The 21,913-nt window shown below is 39.6% G+C and overlaps 1 protein-coding gene across 1 annotated transcript; it reads right to left on the reverse strand.

Moving 5' to 3' along the window:
• Positions 1–18,160: 18,160 nt before the first annotated feature.
• Positions 18,161–20,734, reverse strand: LOC149029330 (G-type lectin S-receptor-like serine/threonine-protein kinase LECRK3). Its single transcript, XM_089150541.1, has one exon. The coding sequence runs from the start codon at positions 20,732–20,734 to the stop codon at positions 18,383–18,385; it is 2,352 nt and encodes a 783-aa protein (XP_089006667.1). The 3' UTR covers positions 18,161–18,382.
• Between the last annotated feature and the right edge of the window lie 1,179 nt (positions 20,735–21,913).

The following is a 21,913-nucleotide window of genomic DNA, read 5'->3' on the forward strand; positions in this document are numbered from 1 at the left end:
TGCTAGAGTTCTTTTCGATAATCTCCTTCCTAAGAGTTTCGATCAAGTCACCTCGATTCTTGAGTCGGAGTGCTCTGTTCAATTCCAAGGAACTCAACTTTTACTTTCTACTCATTTTTTTCTTTATTTTTTTGAACTTTGTGTCAACCACAAAAAAAATTGATCTCAACTCCTAGCAAAGGAACAAGGACCCGAAAAATCCCTAGATGGTCCAACGCCTTAAGTTAAGAGCCTTTTATTTTTCTAAGGAAAGTTCCATCTTAACATACATATAAGTTACCTTCCTCTCAACAGGGTTTTTATGCGTTCACGATGGATACCAAAATCACTTTCGTTTCACACATCATAGCAATTGAAAGTGTATGTACACTAATCAAAAGCCAAAATTAAAATCTACAAAGAAACTGTAGGTGCAACCTAGAGGGGGGGGGGTGGTTAGGTTGCAACTAGTGGATTGTCCCAATTTTTCAGTTTGTGCGGAAATACAAAGTAAATTGAAAATTCAAATGAAATTAAACAATACAATCAACCACAAGACAAGTATTTTATAGTGGTTCGACTTTGCAAGTCTACGTCCACTCCTCTCTTGGCCTTAAGAGAGTATTCCACTAGTGAATCTCTTTCAATACAATGGGTAGAGATCAAACCCTTTACAATCTTTGTTTATCTTAGGGCAAGAGCACCCTCTTCAATCTTTGTTCACAGGCAAGAGCACCCAACCAATCTTTGTTCACGGGCAAGAGTACCCAAAACCAATTCTAATCTACCTAGACTAGAATTGAAAACAGTTACAAGAGAAGGATGTTACCTTAACAAGAGGTGTGGCACTTTACCTCTTATGTGTGTGTGATGCAATAAGAGTTGTATGCTTAAGATATGAAATGCATGCACCACCAAAGCCTTCAATCACCTCAAGCTTGACTTCCACAAGCTTACTTTAACACCTTGGTATGTTCTTCAAGGTTGGGGAGAAGGTGAAAGGCAAAGCACAAGGCTTTCTTGCAATTTGAGAGCTTTAGGATCACTTGGGGAGTGGGTGATCAAGTGTGAGTGTTGTTCCTCTCAAATGAGGTGAATTGGGTTTATATAGAGCACCTTTGAGTCCCAAAACCCAATCCCCAACGGATAGAAAACGGACACATTTTTGCCCTGTTTTTCAGCCCAGACGGACGTCCGTCTGGTCAGACGGTCATCCGTCTCAAAAGTATCCGTTGCAAACAGATGTAGAGGATATTCTCTTTAAACTAGCCGTTATAGTCAAATCTGGGCCAGACGGACGTCCGTCTGCCCAGACGGACATCCATCTGGACTGGCTCAGACGGACATCCGTCTGCCCAGACGGTCATCCGTCTGGCCTGGACTGGCTCAGACGGAAATTCCGTCTGGCCTTCTGTTGTTTTCTGAGAAACAAAGTTATCAGTACAGACGGACATCCGTCTGCTCAGACGGCTGTCCGTCTGAACTCTATTTTGTTGGCTTAAGTTGGGGCTGGGACATGGCTTGGGTTTTTGGACTTTTTGGTCAACCCTAAGCATTGTACACCTCACTAACATGTCCTAGGTCACTCTAGTAATATGAATTACATATAATTGATGCATTTACATGAATGTGTATGCGAGAGTGTCCTAAGCCCTAATTCAACCTAAGGCTTGATCTTCGACTTGATTTTGTGCAACGGTCTTCATGTCCATCTTGGCATGGTCATCTTGACTTAGACTTCATGTCCATCTTCATGTCTATCTTGGCATGATCTTGGCTTTGACTTGCATATGGCTTTGACTTGGAGTTGGTCCACTTGTTCTCATCTTGAACTAAAACATCATAACTCAATATAGCCATTAGTAATTCATGCTTATTATCATCAAAACCAATAGAGGCTGATGTGGCAAATGCTGACATGGCATTTCCCAACAGAAACTATTCCCCCCCACACTTAAGTAATGAATTGTCCTCAATGCATGCATGAAAAGATAAACAAGGAAGACAAATGAGGGTTGTACCTTTCCGAAGGATGTGCTTATTATGGAAAGCTTTGGTATTTTCTTTAGAAATCTCCAATATCAATTTAAGATGTTGAAGCCACTCCAAATAAGAAAAAGCATGAATAGGAAATTCATCTCTAAAGATCTTAAGAAAAACTTTCACAATGTGAGAGAAAATACTCATCATACGTTGAGGTTCTTAAAAATGTTTGACATCCTCCATAAGATGAATATGATGTTGTACAATGGAAAGGCTTATACCTTTGATATTAGTCATAAACCAATCCAATGCTTCTCTATTATCATTCAACAGTGTGATCAACTCTTTTGCTTGGTTAAAAGCTAAATCAAAGACGACAATGATAGGAAGATAATTATCTTGTCCCGAGAAAGCATACTTCAAATTAGAAGACAACTCTTTAAATTCTAGCTTTGGGGGGGGGGGGGGGTTCAATTATTGAGGGCTTGGGAATGGAGATGGAGATGGGCATGGACATGGGTCTAATAGGCTCCAAAGGTATGTGAAGACTTGAGACTTCAGAAAAGAAGGTTCCACTATTATCATCCAACATATCCATACATTCTTGAAATTCAAAATCAAAATCAATCTCAAAGTTGGTAATCAAATCGTTAGGAAAATCCAAAGACTCCCCAAGCATATTGATTTCTTCTTCTATATGTGGTTTCTTCCCTATCTTGAACATATTAAACCCTACAGTTCGATTTCTAAAAGACAACCGTAAGAGACCATTCCAACAATTGATTAATGCATTACTAGTAGCTAAATTGGTCTTCCTAGAATTATTGGGTTTTCATCCTTGATTGAAAAATGTTTGGTATCTAACACAATGAAATCAAATGAAAAAATAAATTCTCACACCTTTGTAAAACATCTTCAATCATCCCTTTAGGAATCTTAACTAACCTATTTGCCAATTGAAGAGTAGTTCTAGTTGCTTTCAATTCTCCCAATCCTAGTTGCTTATAAACATGGTAAAACAAAAGATTCACACTTGCACCAAGATCAAGTACATGTTCAATGTATGTATTGCCTATGACACAAGCTATGGTAGGGCTCCCTAGATCCTTATACTTGGCTGCCACAGGTTGAGTAATTATAAAACTAATATTAATTGCCAATAATGTCTTTTTAGGAACACTAGTAATTCTTTTTTGAGTGCATAAGCCTTTCAAAACTTTTGCATAGGCAGGGATCTAATATATGACATCCAAAAGAGGGATGTTCACCTCTACTTTTTTGAAGACATCTAAAATCTTCTCCATAATTGTAGTCTTCTTCTTATTAACTAGACGGTGGGGATAAGGGGCCTTAGGTATATAGGAACTCTCATTTGAAATTTGTTCTTTTCTCTTAGTTTCACATAGTGGTTTAGCAAACTTTGGTACCGCTATAGCAATTGGTTCATCATCAACTTTTATGGGTTCCTCAGACAAACCCTCGTTAGGAGATACTTGAACATTCTTCTCATCAAAGTAGTCACTAATCTTGCTCTCTCATTAAATTGTGACTCACCTGTTAAATACCCTTTCCCACTTCTCAATGCATATACATAGTTAATTGACGCTAAAGAAGAAGGGGAGGACTCAACTTAGTTGACTTGATTTGGTAAGTTTAATGGTCTTGTTGAAACTAAATACTAGGATTGAACTCGAATTGGCTAGGCATTCTACCTTTTTCTCGCTCAGACATAACACTTGCAAGAATGGAAATTTGTTTTTCCATATTATGCATAGAGTCGAGATCAGCCGTCAGGAGGTATACAGGGTATTAGTAGACACATGATCATCAACAGATCTTCTATCTTACGAAGCATATCAGAAGTTAACGATGGCAGAGGATTTGCTGAAGCCAACCTCCACTCACTTGTATAACTTTGCTGGATAGTCACCAATAGCAAAAGGATCAATACAACTGGATCTTACAATTAGAAACTTCCCGAAGGAGACTACCAATTGAGTGAACTTCTTGGTCATATAGGAACTCCCTGTATACAATGTCATAATCGAGAGACCATCCCTCACAAATTTGAGAGTAGTCGTATCAACCAAGCATATGAAGATCAAATTCTTGACCCAAAAAGGAGTAGGGGAGGTAACTTCGATCCGAAAACCTCCCAGAAAATCTATGTCTCATATTTGAAGGATAAGGCTGGACCAAGAAAAGCTACATCTTTATCGATTAAAGTTTAGGATGATTGGAACGAAGACATAATGCAGAGACCTGAACCCATTGAAAAGCTAGAGTGAATCCAATTGGATTCAAATGATGAAGGTAAAACAACCTTCATCGGGTCAGAACAAACAAAAGACTTCAAAGAAGAATTGAAGAAGTTTCTTCGGGAGAACATCGATGTGTTCGCATGGTCAGCAGTTCATATGCTAGGCATAGACCAAACTATAGAAGAGCATAGACTATGGATACACCCGAAGGCCAAACCCGTAATCTAGAGAAGAAGGAATTTCTCAATTGAAAAGAATGAAGCCATCAGACATGAAGTGGAGAAACTGAAGGAGTCAAGATTCATCCAACTGATTGAGTTTCCAACTTGGTTAGCCAATGTTGCAATGGTCAAGAAGGCAAACGGGAACTGGCGGATGTGTACTGACTAAACAAACCTCAATAAAGCCTACTCGAAGGACTACTACCCTCTACCCTGAATAGATCTCTTGATTGATACGACTACTAGATATGAAACTTTAAGTTTCATGGGTGCGTACTCGGGGTACAATAAGATCTTGATGAACGTTGAGGATGAGAAGTTCACTGCATTCATGATCGATCATGAAAGTTTATATTATAAGGTCATGCCATTCGGGCTAAAGAACATAGGAGCAACCTATCAAAGGGCAGTGAACAAAATCTTCAAGGACTTGATCGGGAAAAACATGGAGGTGTATGTTGATGACATGCTCATGAAAAGCCTTCAACGTTCGGGACATATTTTAGACTTGGCAGAAGTTTTCTCTATTTTAAGGAGACACCAAATGAGACTCAATATCGAGAAGCGTGCCTTCGGGGTATTGTCCAGAAAGTTCTTGGGATTCATGGTTTCCGGAAGAGGGATTGAAGCAAATCCAATCAAAGTACAAGCTTTGATTGACATGGAACGTCCAAAGACCGTTCGGGATGTGCAGTGCTTAATAGACAGAGTAGAGGTTTTGAATCAATTCATTGCATAGATGGGAGAAAGATGTTTGCCTTTCTTTAAAGCTCTGAAAGATCTAAGGGGAAGCAAAGAGGCACGATGAACAGAGGAGTGCCAGAAAGCGTTCGAAAGCTTAAAGATTATGCTTGGCAAGCCACCTCTGTTATCCCAACCAGAGAAAGGTGAAACTTTGCAAGTTTACTTGGAAAGTTCGTCCCTAGCTGTAAGTGCAGTCCTCGTTGGGAAAAAGACAAGAAACAGTGGCCTATCTACTATGTTAGCCATGTGCTCCTAGATGCTGAAACAAGGTACTCGGAGATTGAGAAGCAAGGTTTGGCCCTTATGATGGTAGCAAGGAAATTGAGACATTACTTTCAGGCGCACCCGATTGAGGTATTAAGTACTTTTCCCTTGAAAAAAGTACTTTATAAGCCAAATCTGTCAGGAAGGATGGTGGCATGGTCGGTAGAAATTGGAGAATTCTAGGTGGATTTCAAACCCGGAACAATTATAAAGGCCCAAGCCTTAGCTGACTTTATGGTGGAATCTATGACTCCTATAGAGTAAGTCACCGAACCTACATTCCTGAGCATGTGGAACATTTACGTAGACGGTTCGAGCAAGAAACAAGGAGCAGGAGCAGGAGTAATATTAAAGAGTCTAGGGGGATTTGTCATCCGTTATGCATTGAGGATCGGGTTTAAGGGAGCAGGAGCAGGAGCAGGAGCAAGAGTAATATTAAAGAGTCTAGGGGGATTTGTCATCCGTTATGCATTGAGGTTTGGGTTTGAGGCAGGTAACAATGAGGGCAAGTATGAAGCTTTGCTAGCTGGCCTTTGGTTAGCAAAAGTCCTGGCTATATTAGAGATAGCTATTTACAGTGACTCTCAACTCATCGTCAATCAAGTACAAGGAGAGTTCGGGATGAAGGAACCTAGACTACAAAAGTATCAAGAAATGATACAAGTTCTGAAAAAAGAGTTTAAAAGAGTTCAAATTTTCCAAATTCCGAGGAAGGAGAACACTATGGTAGATGAGTTGTCAAGATTGGAAAATGTGAAGGAGAAGACCCTTGAGCCGTCGGTGTACATTGAGGAGCTGAGCTTCCCAAGCACTAAAGGGAAGGAAGTATCATATGTAGAGAACGAATGATGTTCGTTGGACCCAGTCATTGTGTACATTCGGGAGGACAAGTTGCCCGAGGACCCAAAGGAATCCATAATCATTCGGGTTCGAGCAGCAAGGTTTACAATCCAGAATGGGAGATTATACCAAAGATCCTATGCCGGACCATTGTTAGATATTTTGGGAGTTGAAGGATCGAAGACTGCCTTAGCAGAAATACTCAAAAGAATCTGTGGAGCTCACATGGGGGGTCGAGTGCTTGCGCACAAGATACTCAAGTTTGGATATATTGGCCGAAAATACAAGAAGATGTTGTTGAGTACATATGCCATTGTATGAACTGCCAAATTCATTTAACGGTGTAAAAGAGACCAGCTGCAACCTTGACGTCAATCCTTCATCAGATCCCATTCGCAATGTGGGGGATTGATCTCATGGGAAAATTCACCAAAGCTACTGGCGGTTGAGAGTACTTGTTAGTAGGAATAGATTAGTTCACCAAATGGGTTGAAGGAATTCCACTGGCAACAATTACAGAGAGAAAGGTAGAGAAATTCGTTTTGGAACACATCATACATAGAGTGGGTGTCCCAAAGATCTTAGTGACCAATCATGAAACACAGTTTGACAATCCACAATTCACCCAATTTTGTGGAACTTACATGATCGAGCATCGAATGTCTTTTGTGGCATACCCTCAAAGCAATGGTCAAGTAGAGGTAACCAACCAAACTTTGCTAGATGGAATCAAGAAGAGGTTGGAATTCAACAAAGCTCAGTGGGTAGAAGAACTCCTGAACGAGCTCTGGGCTTATAGAACAACAGTTTGAACACCAACGGGAGAAACACATTTAAATTGACCTATGGGTCAAAAGCTTTGGCTCTAGTCGAAGTAATGGCAAGGACTCTTACAAAATGAGAGTTTGAAGAAAAAGATAATGAACAAGGATTGATGGATAGCTTAGATCTATTGAATGAATTCCGAACGAGAGCCATTGCCTGAACTTAGCATTATCAAAGGAACATTGCATCACATTACAATGCTCAAGTGAAGCACCGACAGTACCATTCGAGAGATTTAGTTCTTAGGAACACCTTAGCTTCAGATCTGTGTCATCAAAGAAAATTGGATCCTTCATGGGAAGGACCATACATGATAGTGAAACTAGTAGGATCGAGGGCCTATAAGTTGAAGAATCCAACAACTGATCAAGAGCTAACCCAAACAAAATTTTCAATGCAATTCAAGTTTCAACAACCGAACCTCTTTTGAATGGGGGCAGTATGGGGATAGATGGAATTAAAAAGGCTTCGGTTATACCTGAATAAGACCTCCTAACACTTAGAAGAATTCTCAGGAATCTCTAAGTAGAGGCATCGGTTATACCCAAATGAGACCTCCTAACACTTAGAAGAATTCTCAGGAATTCTCTAAGTAGAGGCGTCGATTATACCCAAATGAGACCTCCTAACACTTGGAAGAATTCCCAGGAATTCGCTAAGTAGAGGCGTCGGTTATACCCAAATGAAACCTCCTAACACTTAGAAGAATTCTTAGGAATTCTCTAAGTAGAGGCGTCGGTTATACCCGAATGAGACCTCCTAACCCTTGGAAGAATTCTCTAAGTAGAGGCGTCGGTTATACTCGAATAAGAACTCCTAACACTTAGAAGAATTCTCAGGAATTTTCTAAGTAGAGGTATCGGTTATAATCGAATGAGACCTCCTAACACTTAGAAGAATTCTTAGAAATTCTCTAAGGAGAGGCATCGGCTATGCCTGAATGAGTCCTCCTAATGAAGCTTCAGCTACACCTGAATGAGTCTTCTCAAAATGAACCACTTATAAACTATCGAGTATTCTAGCTATGCTCGATGACAGATTACCCGGATACAGTAACAAGAAGTAAGGTAGATGTACATATTGAAGAGATATATATTTTCTTCTTATATAAAGAGGCCATAGGGGGCCAACCCTTACAAAAAGTTGAACGCTGTCAGTAAAAAAGAAGAAGAGAGAAGTGAAAAATTTCATTGATCAAGAGGAGGATCTTGGTTTTTCATTGTACAAGAGGGTCTTGATTCAGAATTAGCTCATCAGGAAGCGGCTTAGCATGGTCATAGAGAAGGTTGACTTTATCTTCCATAGCTTCAGGCTCGGGAGTAGCCGGGGGCTCATCACTTAGATAGCCTTCGACGTTCGGGTTCACTGGAGCATGATCGTCCTTAGCAATGATCTATTTGGGAGCCTCCAACTTTAAATCCTCGAAGATCTCAGCATTGCAAACATCTTCATGCAACTCGGTTGGTAAAGAGGGTCCCTTCGGAGAATGGATCTCCAAACCTTGTTTTGGCCGTCCTAGTAAACCATCGAGTTATAGCGCGCTAGCAGTGAAGCAAAGGGCCTACTATTCAGATATTTCTAAACACAAGCCTTCCTCATTGAAGGTGACAAGCTCTCAAGACCCGAAGGAATAGCAACTTGTAGTCAGTCATGGAGGTCCTCTTTCTCCCTCACCAAGCTCTCAATCTTAGCATCTAAGAAGAGAGAGTAGCCTTCATTTGAGCAATCTCTTTCTCCAGCTCTTCGACCTTAGCTTTGGCCACCATCAGCTCCCCAACAGCTTTACGAAGCCTAGATCCTTCTTCCTTCAGCTTGGAAACCTCTTGTTGCTTGGCTTCCACTTCACCTTCGCAGTGCTTAGCCCAAGCACTGAGATGGCTAACCCTTAATAGAGATTCCATACGCCTACGGAAATTCTTAGTAAGGACCCTACAAGCAAAGAATAAGCAGGAACTGATTAGCAAGAAGTGACAAGAGAAACAAATAACACAAGGAATGAAAGCATGTACCTGATAGATGAGTTCACAAGCTCATCATTGGGCATAGAATCTAGAATCTCCCAATCAGCAGGCATTCGGGCATTGATGGCCCAGTCAATGGCCAGCTTTGAGTTTCGGGTGACAAGGTCCCGAACCTTCAACTTCAAGGGAGGAATGTACAATCCTCCCTACTCCTCTTCAAGCAGGTCAGCCAACTCCTTCTTCCTTCTGGCCAAGTTAACGTCGTCCTGAGTTGATTCGACAATGTCAACCAGCTCTTTTCCTTTGGCAGCAGGCTCCTGCCGAATCTTCAAAAGCCCCTTAGGGGTGATAAGCATGCATTTATCATTATTTATTTGATTTAATTTCCCATACTTAGTTAATTAAAAGAGAGCTAATTAATTATTTTTGTGTATTTTTCAGGAATAAGGTGATTTTGGTTACTAAATATAGCAAAGTTCGCAAATATATTAGATATTGGAGGATTTTAAATCATGGGATTCAATCTTGCTGCCCAAGAAATCATGAATTCTAAGATTCAACTTAATTTGTGTAAGGAGAGCATGAATCTTAGCCAAATTGGAAACAAGTGGAGGTCCAAGGAACAAATTTGGTAATAAGATCTAAAAATCGGGTAAACAGACCACCTTGAGTATTGTGGACGTATCTCTCTTGTATGAACTTAGAGTTTGGTGATTCAAGGTGCTATGGAAAGATAACAAAAATATCTACAACATTATAGTTTTTAGTTTTTCCAGAATCCGAACGAATAAAAGTCGAATTGATAAGTAAAGAGAATGAATTCATTGTGTGCAGGATACATAAAAGAGAAGCCAGCCATAGAGAAGAGGAGAAGATGACAAACACGGATCTAGGCTCTCATCTCTCTCATTGCTTAAGAAGAAGACCACATCTCTCTCTCTCTCTCTCTCTCTCTCTCTCTCTCTCATTTCATCTTGTTTTATGAACTTTGTTTTAATGTGTAGCTAGTTCCTTTTCTTTGGGATGTAGATGAACCATGCTTATTTCATTAATTTAATTGTTCTATATCTTCTAGTTGATTGTGTTTAAGTCTGGCCAAAGATATTCTATAGCTCCGTGAACTAAGCGTACCAAGCTTCGGCGAAGGATGATAGTCTTGCGAAGATAGGGCATACCTAGGAAGACCATCCTTAATTTGCTTTGAAGTGTAGAGTTATATTAGTTAGTGAAAAGCATTGGGATTCACAATCCCAAGGATCTTCACGTATTCATAGTTAAAGTTTTTGCATTAATTAATAGATTTAATTGAAATTTAGTTTTGTTGAATTCAATCTTAGTAACTTAGCCTTTTAGTTCCCCATAGTTCGACCTCGTACTTTCTGCTAGCTAGATTAGTATAGGTTCTTATTTTTGATTGGTTAGTGACACGATTAGGGGGCAACAGGGACAGTGGCCTTCGAGATTGGAGAGTCCTCAGGCTATTTTAATTTTCCTTTGGTTTGGGCTGCCCGATCTTCGGCAGCCTCAAACCCTTAATTAGCCAAGGCCTTAATGGCCTTCTGGTTATATCGAGGAAGCACTACAAGGCAAAAGAAGAAAGTTAGAACAAGTTATATATAAAATCAAAGATAAAGACAACATAGTTCGGGAGCTCACCAGGGGTCAAACCCCACAGTTGAAGAACTGCTTCATATTCCATGGCAAGACCATGGATCTCTTGATGCAATCAGATGGCCTTGATTGTTTGGACTACCTTGTCCTCGGCAGCAGAAATTGGTAGAGGGCAATTCAGTAGGGTGTAGGAGTTCTGGTGGCTCCAAGTGATCGGGAAATTGAGTTCAGAAGGGGGTCCTTAGCAGAATAAATACCGATGATGCCACCCCTTATGATTTGATGGGCAGGTAGGTACCTTCAGCAAGGATGCTACTCGACCAACCTAACTCACTTTTGGTACATTTGGAAAGAAAAACCCATCCAGGAGGGTTGATTTACTGAGGTAATTAAAGAAGGGGTTATCGAAAGTTCGAGACAGAGCCCGATGAAGCCCATGATATGTCTCCAGCTATTCGAGAGGATTTGAATTCACCCTCTCATTCGGGTTGGAACCCGAAGAAGGTATGAGAAAGGGAGAGAAATTGGAAGAGATTTCTTCCACTTCATTGGACAAATATGGGAAACATAGAAGGAAGGACCGTTGGAAGGCCTTTTTGATGGTCGGGAACTCCCAACAACTGCTTGGTGTGAATCTTTTTGCTTTCAGGAGGGTGAGGAAGAGACAACTCGACCCTCAGCCATATTCCCTGAAGATCCCCTAGGGTTTGTACGGACAGAGGACAGCCAGCGGTCGGTGATCCTCTCATTCTGATCACCTGACAGCTCAATAGAAGCTGAAGGACTAGCCTAATTGGCAAAGTCCTCTCACCCGATCATCCAATCCACAGAGTCCTCATCAGAAGTCTTTCCACTACCCATTGGGAAAAGAAGAAGCACAACAAAGGGTTTTCGACAAAAGAAAGGAAAGATTGGACCGAGAAACCTACGGTAGAAATCACGAACCCGAAACAATAAAAGAAGAAGAGTAGAATTTTTTGAAAGAAGAAACAGAGTTGAAAGGAAGAAGACTTACTTGGTTTAAGAGTAAATCACAAACGAAGATTGAAAAGTTGCAATTAAAGCTAGAACTCTTGCAGTTTCGAAGAACTTGTTGAAGATTTCAATCACAGAGAAATTCACGAAATGGCAATGAAAAGTTGAAGCTAAAGAGAGTAGGTGTTTAAATAAGCATGAGTAAAGCTTTGGATGAACGAGATCGATTTTAATCTACGAATGTGGATGAGTGATGGTTCGAGTGGAATTGATCAACAAATGAGATCAATTGGAAATCTATGGTGAAAAAGAACTGATGATTCGAGCAAGGGAAGGTAATGATGCCAACAGATCCCAAGAACCACGTTGCGTATGCAGCATAGGTAATGAAAAGCTTCTACAGCTCAAGAACGTACCGTTGCACAGTGGCGTAGAGAAAGTAATTAATGCAACCTTTGGAGAACGAAGACATTTGGCCTTTCGTCTATCGAGTGTTGATTGTGATCGAGAAAGGGACATACCAAGTCATCGGTCATTTCATCCCGATCACTTGGTCTAGGGGCTCATGATGAGGGAAAAATAACACCAGACTAAGTTCGACCACAGTCGAGTTTGTAACCCCGGTCAGGATTGGCTTAATGTTTGAACCAATAAGTAACCAATAAGTGAAGGAACCTTAGCGGTTACAAGAGACATGATCCCATGGAATTCGGGATACACGATTGGGCAACGAAAGATAACTACCACTAACTCCGAAAAAAGGGTAAAAACCCTAGGATCAACGGTTACCAAAAGGGGGCATGAACATATTTGACGGTCGAGAATGTCAGGTAAAATCTATATAAACTAAGGAATCATGTACAATGAGGTAGCTGAATCGTTTTCCTCCATTAACATATTCAATCAAGCTCTGCAATCAGCCAGAGCATTGTGGTGTTTCATTTCTAACTTAAACTTCAGAGGTGGTTACCGGACAGTGCGGTCGGCCCACGTCTAACTCTATTTTGTAGGACAACTTTGAAGGATTAATCGAAGGTTAAACAGTTTTTATACACATCAATTTCAAAATAAAAAACAGAGATTCTTTTTTATATTTCGAAGGCTTTTTTTCTTTCTTTTTTCGACAAGAGCTTTCTATACGCGGAGGGGAATATTACTAATATAGGTGCCTCCGGTGGGTGCAAACCCATGTTCTCCGTGTGGGAGGTTGGGCTTTTAACTACTCTACCAACCCACCATTGGCAATTGGTAGCTTTAAAAAAATCTACATCTTTCAAATTGCTCTGTGGCTTTACTTTTCTTGTCAAATATTACTTGGACGTGCTTAAGTGGAGAAACACACATTCAATTGGGTTGAATGTCTACCCCTATGTTGAACAATTGAAAGAATTACTTGCGTGAAAATTTGGGAAGTTTTGTTTCTTATGCATTTTGACCAATAGCTTTTATATGTCTACATCTTTGATTGTTACGTGATTTTAACACTATCTTAAACATTATCTTGCTTTCATGTGGATCATATCTAGACACAAGAATAGTTTTAATTAGTATCTTAAAAATTAGATGATCAACCATGTCAATGAAAAAATTATTCAATCGATCTCCACTTTTTTCATATAGTATCTTCCTTCAAGCAGCCTGAGCTGTTGGCCTCAATATTGGATAGTTTTAATTAGTATCTAAAGATTAGACGATCAACCATGTCTATGACAAAATACTTTAATCGATCTCCACTTTATTCATATAGTTTCTTCCTGCAAGCCTGAACTGTTGGCCTCAATATTGGATACCTACACGACAAATCATTTTGTTATAGAAAAGATGTTGGTTTTCTCTATCTCTACTAGAGAAGAAAAACATGTCTCCATGACGTTTCATCATTCTGAATTGTGGTCGATGTGGTTGCCTGCTACATTCCCCAAGATAAAGCAGCATGAAATGGATGCAGAGAAGCCATGTCTACCTACATTGTATGGTTTTTGAAATTCAAGTTTTGAACTAAAAATGCATGTGTTCATGTGATCATGTCTAGACTTAATCTTTCATCAATGAGCAAGATCATGTCAAGACGCAGTCATTTTGGACGGTAAATGATGACTAATAAAGTTTTGAAGTTTCAAAAACACAGAAAGAATATATATATATATTGGGGGTGGGGTTCGGAAAGAGATCTTTTATGTGTAGGAGTTCTGCACAATAATTTCAAGGAAATTTTTGCCTAAGCAAGCAAGATTGAGAAGTACATTTTGATTCATCAAACGGGTTGATCAATTATGACTAGGGGCAATTGATGTGGGTTTTAAGACAACCCTAAGTGTTTAACATTGTTTGAGAAGCATTTTTGTAAAACCATGTCATAAAAACGGAGAGAGAGAGAGAGAGAGAGAGAGAGAGAGAGAGAGAGAGAGAGAGAGAGAGAGAGAGAGAGAGAGAGAGAGAGAGAGAGAGAGAGAGAGAGACCTGGCGGTAGCAGGTCCGGCAGGCAAGGTGTAGGTAGAAGATGGGCCAAGTAAGGGGTGGGTATGGGAGGTAGAGAGAGATTTCTAGTAGGAGGGCTGGCGGTAGCGGGTGTTTTCTGGCAGGCAAGGTGTTGGTAGAAGATGGGTCAAGTAAGGGGTGGGTATGGGAGGGTAATGTGGTCATTACATTACCCCTAAGGGCATTATGGTCATTTCTCTTTCAAAAGTTAGATGACTAACAATGGGTAACAAGTAATATTGAGTTTCCACAAGAGTGGGTCACCTGTAATTTTTCAACATAAGGGGGAGCCGATTATTTCACTCCCACTTAAGTTGCGACGGTAAAATGCTCCCAAAAAAAAAGCAGCAGCAACAACAACAACAAAGAAGAGGAAGGTAGGAGAAGTAAAAGGATGTTTCCATTTTTGTTAGGTTAACTTGAAAAATAAGAGGTGGGAGGCAATTTCTTTGGGTTGGATGTTTGGGTGGTTATTGATTTATTATTTGTGAGTTGCTTTTCTTTTTCATGGCCTCAACAGTTGTTATTACTAAGACATACAATTGTCTCACTACTATTGTTTTTAATTGTTGAAATTTTTTGCCATGGGCCAAAGCGGTCACATTGTCACTTGGAGATAGATCAAAAATTAGGCATATCAATGGCACCATCAAACCCCCCCCCCCCCCTCAACGGAAAATTCTAAGTTTGAGGAAGGGCATGCCAATGATAACATAGTGATGACTTTTGGATTTTTAATTCTATGGAGTTTTTATATGAAATTTTTGCTTACTCTGAAATTGTTAAACACTTAGCACTAAACTCTATGTATGGGTAGTAGAAAATGCCTCTCGCATATTGAATTGCAACAGGAAGGGGCTCGAACCGTGCAATCTTCATATCATTCATTCACCAACTACCTTGGCAACTTGAAGAGAAATTGGGACAAAATTCAAATAATATCATCCCACCTCTGCTTCCATACACCAAATGTGAAAAACAAGGTTGAATCTTTTAGTTGTTGGCCAACCTTCATCCTAAATATGAAGATTTAAAGAGACCGGTTCTTATGAATGCTACTTTTACCATCTTTTGAGTATGTTTGTGTAATCATCTATAGAGAGAAGACATGATGAAGGGCCATGCACACCAGCCCATCAGACTCAATATTTGGCACATATTGCTACTACCAATTATTCTTCCTAATCAGATTAAGTATCCGCCAGGCGTAATCAATATAATAAGATTAGTAAGAATCATGCTTCTAAATATCATTACGATCATTGTGACAGAGATGACTATTCAAAGGAGAGATGTTGGATCCTCAAACCACATTTTCAACCCAACATAGAAAAGGGCATTGAAGCTAATTTTGCTCCCCAAACTGTCATTTTCAACCAAATGTCGCTAGAACAATTGGCTATACAAGTGAAGCACATATTAACACGAATAGAAGAACCTGATTCTTTGGGGGCAAACTCACACCATACATCTCATGCTTCAATAATGCATTTCACTTTTTACTTCATCAATAAATTGTTTTATTTTGGATTCTGAAGCTACTACTAAAAAGGACACAACAAAGGTAGGAAGACTATTGCATTGTCGTATGGGGCATCCATTAGAACATATTTTAAGAATGCTAGATTCATCTTTTTTTTTTTGTTGATTCTGATAAATGTGGGATTTGTCACTTCTTAAGACAACGTCGTTTAGTTTTTCATAGTCTTATTAGTTTTGCACATTGTTTTGAACTAATTCACTATGATATTTGGAAATCCCCTATTGATTCCAAGGATGGATTTATGTATTTTGTAACCTTTAAAGATGACAAATCATGGGCTACTTGGTTATGTGTGTTAACCTCCAAGAATGAAGTTCTTACAGTGTTTCAAGAATTTTATTGTCTAATTTTCACATAGGACAATGTTAAAGTGAAAGTTTTACATACTGCTAGTGAAATTGAGTACTATAATAGACCATTTATAAAGTTTCTTAAGCCTGGTGGCATTCTTCATCAATCATCATGCGGAGTTGTTGAACAAAAAAATTATCATAACATGAAGTAACCTGTGCATTCTTCTTTTTTGCAAATGGCCCCACCACATACTGGGCTGATGTTGTCCTTTCGAGTTGCTATTTGATTAATAAGTTACCTAGCAAAGTGTTTGGTTTTAATCATCTATGAAGGTTTTGCTTGGTAGATCTAGTAACCTCTCTCATCTTTGGATTTTTGGTAGCACTTATTATATCCACTCTCAACCAAGAGGCAAGCTTGATTCTCATGCCAGTAACAGATGTTTTTAGGCTACTCTATGGCTAAGAAGGTGTACAAATGTTATAATGCTGTCAACAGGAAATTATTTATTTCGTGTGATGTTCCTTTGATGAAACACGTTTTTTTCCCCCAAGATTTAGAATCAAGGGGAGGCTACCAACGGTGGTTATTTTAATTACAACCAATTCAGCATGGAATTTGTTCCTATAGTTGCTCCTCTAGTTATGGAACCGCCATTGTCACCGATTGCTCTAAGAAGATCAACATTCATCCCTTCATCATCTACAATTAGACCACGTAACTACTCTGCTGTGGATCCGATCCAAGCTTTCATGTGTTACAATAATGTTTAACCTTTGTCCAAGTTAGCCCCAAAGGGTACCTTTGCCCCAACTTGGAGAGGGGAGTATTGGAGATAAAGATAAAGTGTTGAAGACTCCCTATTATATCCAAAAATCCTAAGATAAAAGAATTCAATTATACGTGTAACAAGAAGGTTGAAATTGTAAAAGACTCTACCTTGTGTCCATAATATAAAGATAACTAGTACCCCTCATCAGTAACTTGATAAGACGAGGGCTTTCTCCCAGAGGTAAGTTCCTTAAATTGGAGGCCAAACCTTGTAAATCTTGCATTTCTTTTTTGTTCCTAACTCTTTTTTCATTCAGTTCTTCTAAGTCTTGGGTATTTACTCAATAAACATAGTGGCATATTTCTAGGACTCAGAAGGATTGGGTTAGGGTGTTTGATGGGGGAAGCAACACTTGAAGCTCTCTAGGTTTACATATCTCATGGTTGGTTTATCATTTCTAGCAATCGATCTATTATTCAATTAATAACTATGTGAAGAAAACCTTAATCCATCTCTTTCTAAGAAGATTCTTTAGACCCACGATCCAGAGTGAGAAGCGATAACCATATCTTAGCTAACAAACCTTTTTCATCTTATGTCATCTTGCACTTTCATTACATGGGGATCATAAACATCTTTTGATGTGGTATAGACAAGACTTAATGATGCATGTTTATGAGATCATGGTTTAAGAGTCTTAAATAATATGATTTAATTTAATTTTTAAAAACAAAAAAAAAAGGGCTTCTTATTTTAGTCATGTCGTCGCCTTGTACTTGTACAGGTGTTCTTTGGTTGTTTGCTCCACTTGTTTCTTTTATTTCTGCATCTATCAGACAGTGAACTAATTTGGATTTTCACCTATCCATATACATACCTTTACCAAACTATGTTATCAACAGGAAAGCAAAAGCTCCATCCTTTCTAGCCATACAAATTGAGACTTGACAGTAAATAATCTAGAAATATCTTCAACATGAATATCCTTCATCACAAATTTCCCCAACTTCAGGTGGCTGGATAATTTGAACCTCTATTTTGTTTGATCTTGTGGTAGCTGCTGATGACACAAACCCTCTGCAGGTAGTATTAAACACTATAGCATCACCCCTTGAATAGATAAAAAACTACCATGCTTGTTGTCTCTGAAATCCTTGCTTCTCAGTGATGATCTTTATTCTGTTGCTCTATAGTCCATTAGTGGACCTCCATAAGACATAAAAGAAGCAATGGGGTAGAAGGTAGTGGGCAAGTTGACAAGAAAGCATTGAACTTTATGATCATAAATTACCAGCCATCTCCTGTTTACCTTAAATTTGCAGACATTTTCATTCCCCCAAGTTTAATCTATTCCAATTCTTCATGCCATTAGAATGGTAACATTGAAAAGTGATGCTGTACCTTTCAAGCCTCCTTCTATACTGTTGTGATGTAAAACAGAGTGTATCCTTTCACCGCCGGCACCATGTGTGCGGAGATAGAAATTTGGCAATACAAGATTTGTTACAACTTACAAGTACAGTTCACTGACATATATCATAATATGTTTGCATTAGAGTGGCAGTTAATAAGAGAAGACAGGATACTAAGCACCAATACATGAGTATATAGAGAGACATTGATCAACAAATTTAGTTGAAGGGAAAAGGGCATGGTGGACGGGAAACTTCAACAGATCCTTCAAGCATTTGTGTTACTTTCTTCATAGTTGGCCTCAGCGATGGATCTTCTTGAATGCACCAAATTGCCACCATCACATAAGTCAGTAACCTCCTCTCATCCCTCATGGCCTCCTCATCCTTTTCTACTAAATCCTCAAGTTTACCTTCTATGTAGCAGTCATATGCCCAATCTGTTAATATTGCTTTCCCATCTCCATCCCATGCTGACTCAACACTTCTCCTACAAGAGAGAATCTCCAACAACATCACTCCAAAGCTGTAAGTATCCACCTTTGCTGTAATGGGATTACCCCGGAACCACTCTGGTGCCACATACCCTCTAGTTCCTCTAATTCCTGTGAGAGTTAAAACCTGATCAGGCATTAATAGCTTTGCCAATCCAAAATCAGAAATCTTTGGCCTGAAAAAATCATCTAGCAGTATGTTCTGAGGCTTTATATCACAATGGATGATCTGGGTGCTGCATTCTTCATGCAAATAAGCAATCCCTCTTGCGATCCCAATTGCAATCTGGGTTCTTTGGTCCCAATGAGGCCTTGACAGTCCAAAGAGAAAGCTTGCCAACGAACCATTGCTCATGAACTCGTATACCAGAATCCTGTGTGGCCCTTCGTCACAGAATCCATACAATCGGACTAAATTCTTGTGGTGGGTCTGACCTATCACACTTACCTCTGTTTTGAATTCCCTCTCACCATCTTGAATCACCTTGTCTAACCTCTTTACTGCAACCATATTATCAGAGCCTGGTGGGTAAGTACCTTTATAAACAATTCCGAAAGCACCCTTTCCTAGTTCTTCCTTGAAACCATTTGTGGCTTCTTCGACTTCTTCATATGTCAATGAACAAAGATTAGACTCCGAAATGGTTGAAAGTTGCTTCCTACTTTTTGGTCTTTTCCGATAAGCCAGGAAAGCAGTTAGACAAATTGCAGGTAACAATATGAAATTGATAAATACTGAACTACCCAATAATCCAGCCAGGATAGCTGTTGTTTGATTTTTCTTCTGTGTGCCTGACGAACTTGCACGCCTTATCTTGAATAAAGCCTTCCCACTGTCAGCTAAGCTCAACCTCCCATTGGAGAGTGGAAGTTTCTTCTTCCAGCATGTGACATTTCTATAAATAACAACAGCACAGTAACAATCCTGCAAGCAAGTATTCCGACAGACTTCTTCATTAACGGGCTCATACCTTTCATAATCAGAATATGTCCAATCTGTGCCACCCAGCTCCTTGAACTCAAACAGATCCTCAGGGGAACCAGATGCATCCTCGTCACAGATAAGTGGGATTTTTGGTTTGCAGTCACTGTAAGTGTTGTTTGGGTCAGTTGGGGTGTATTCAGGTGGGCATTCACAGCTGGGGAACCCATTAGCAACTACACAGTAGCTATTATACCCACAAGCCCCACTGCCTAAATACCCCGTGATGTCACAAACATTTTGAGGAAATGATTTCTGCTTAGACCATGCTCCAGTACCACCACGAGAAGGCCTGGAATGAGCATACAGATAAAATGCTCCACGAACATCAAGAATCGCCCTATGATAGAAATCAGTAATTGGGAGTATTTCAGCTGCTGAGAGTTTCACAGTGCTTCCATTGCTTCTCTCTATATAAAGATGCCCCGACTCATTGAAGACCAACCTCGATCGATTATCAAAGTTATCAGAATTCAAAGTGAAGTAAGGATTATAAGGATAATAAGATGGCAAGGCAACAGGATAGGTCTTGAGCGATCCATTATCGAGCATGTGAAGCTGAAACCTTCCCCTCGAGTAATTATTGTCACTCAATCGAGAAAAAAGACTTCCACCCACTGGTAATGTCTGTCCAGGCAACATGGTGTCTGTGGGTTGGCTGAAGCTCTCCCATAAGTGAACAAAATTCTTACTTTCAAGCACGAAGTTGCCATTGTCAAGCATGGCAGCGTAAGCGACATCGTTGGAATCGGTGACTTCTGAGCTCCATAACTGCTGGCCTTCTGGGTTGGTAAGCACAAGTTGGCCATCTGTTGTAAGCTCGATCTTGGATTTCTTTGGCACTGGATTTCCATCATTAGCATACCAAACAATAGTATTATCAGGTACCTGGTTGAACCAGATGCAGAGCAAGAAGGAATCCTTAACTGGCAGAAACCCGAAAGCAAAATCATTGGAAGGTGAAGTCCATCGAGAATCAGCATCGCCGGCTACAAGATGATTACCCAACATCACATTAGCTTGAGAGGCGGCCGTGAAAGTATTAAGAAGAAACGAGAGTATCAAGACATGACGGAAAAGAGCAGTAGAAGCCATTGCCCAAAAGTTATTTGGCAAAACTCCTGATAGACTTAAAAGAATGTTGCCAATATAGATTTGAAGTCCCAAAAACACACAAAGAATGGTTTTAAAGGAAAATAGAGTTATCTGAGAAGCAGCATAGATGGAACATCTTTACTGACCAGACGGATTGATCACACATGACTTTGGACACTTTGACATGGATTTTTTTGGACACTTGGACGTGGATTTTCTTCGTATGGGTTACAACAAAAGTCAGGCCTTTTCCTTCATTGGACTGTTGACAACATTCAATTAGTGCACGAAATTGGAAGGCCTTGTCTTTCTACTTTTTGACCGTTAGCTTAATAAATTGAAATTTGGCCACTCAACTGACTGCCGTTCTAGAATTTTCCCCTGTGATTTCATATTGGTCCGGCGAATTATGGGTTTTCGTTCTCTTAAACCGACAGTCCGAGGACTAATGACTTGATAGACCAAGAATCAGTAGAACAGTTTCGAATGGATATACTTTCTTAAATATATCAAATGGTAGTTGGCTCTGGTATTCGGTTGAACCTGATGCAGAGGAAGAATTCTACCAAAAAATGATGCAGAACAAGAAGGAAACTAGATCAAGGGAACGAAACCGAAGGCAAAGTCATAGCCAGGTGAAGTGAGTCAAGAATCATTATGACCAGCTAGGTGATGAAAATCAGAAACAGAGATTCTTTTTTATATTTTTCTGTGAACAACTATCAGTATCATCTTAATTATGACTACATTCTTATGATGGTAACTTTTACATATAATTTATACACAAGGCGATTTCTTGCCACCCGGTTGTTGCCCCCAGCCTCAAGGAGATTTGAACTCTTAATCTTACACTAAGAGACATTGATCTTTTGGCAACTGAGCAACCCTACAAGTTTAATATAGAGAAGTCTATCTTGATTGAGCAAACTGGTTGATGTACAAGAAAGAAAGCCTTTTACTTTCAGGTACATCTTTGTTTCTGATATTTTTTTTGACCGGTAGATTTTAAATATCTTATCTTTTCAAATATTACTTGGACCACACGTAAGTAAAGAAACAAACATTGTATTGGGTTGAATATCTACCCCTATTTTGAATAGTTGATAGTTTGGGAAGCTATATTTCTTATGCCTTTTGACCAAAGCTTTCATAAGTCTACGTCTTTCACAATTGCTACGT

This window comes from Hakea prostrata, chromosome 1 (assembly GCF_041222555.1).
Source record: "Hakea prostrata isolate BN-2017 chromosome 1, UWA_Hpros_2, whole genome shotgun sequence".
NCBI classification, from domain to species: domain Eukaryota; kingdom Viridiplantae; phylum Streptophyta; class Magnoliopsida; order Proteales; family Proteaceae; genus Hakea; species Hakea prostrata.

Bases quoted from the DNA above. Each gene is read 5' to 3' on its own strand.
- LOC149029330 (XM_089150541.1), bottom strand. From the start codon at position 20,734: ATGGCTTCTACTGCTCTTTTCCGTCATGTCTTGATACTCTCGTTTCTT.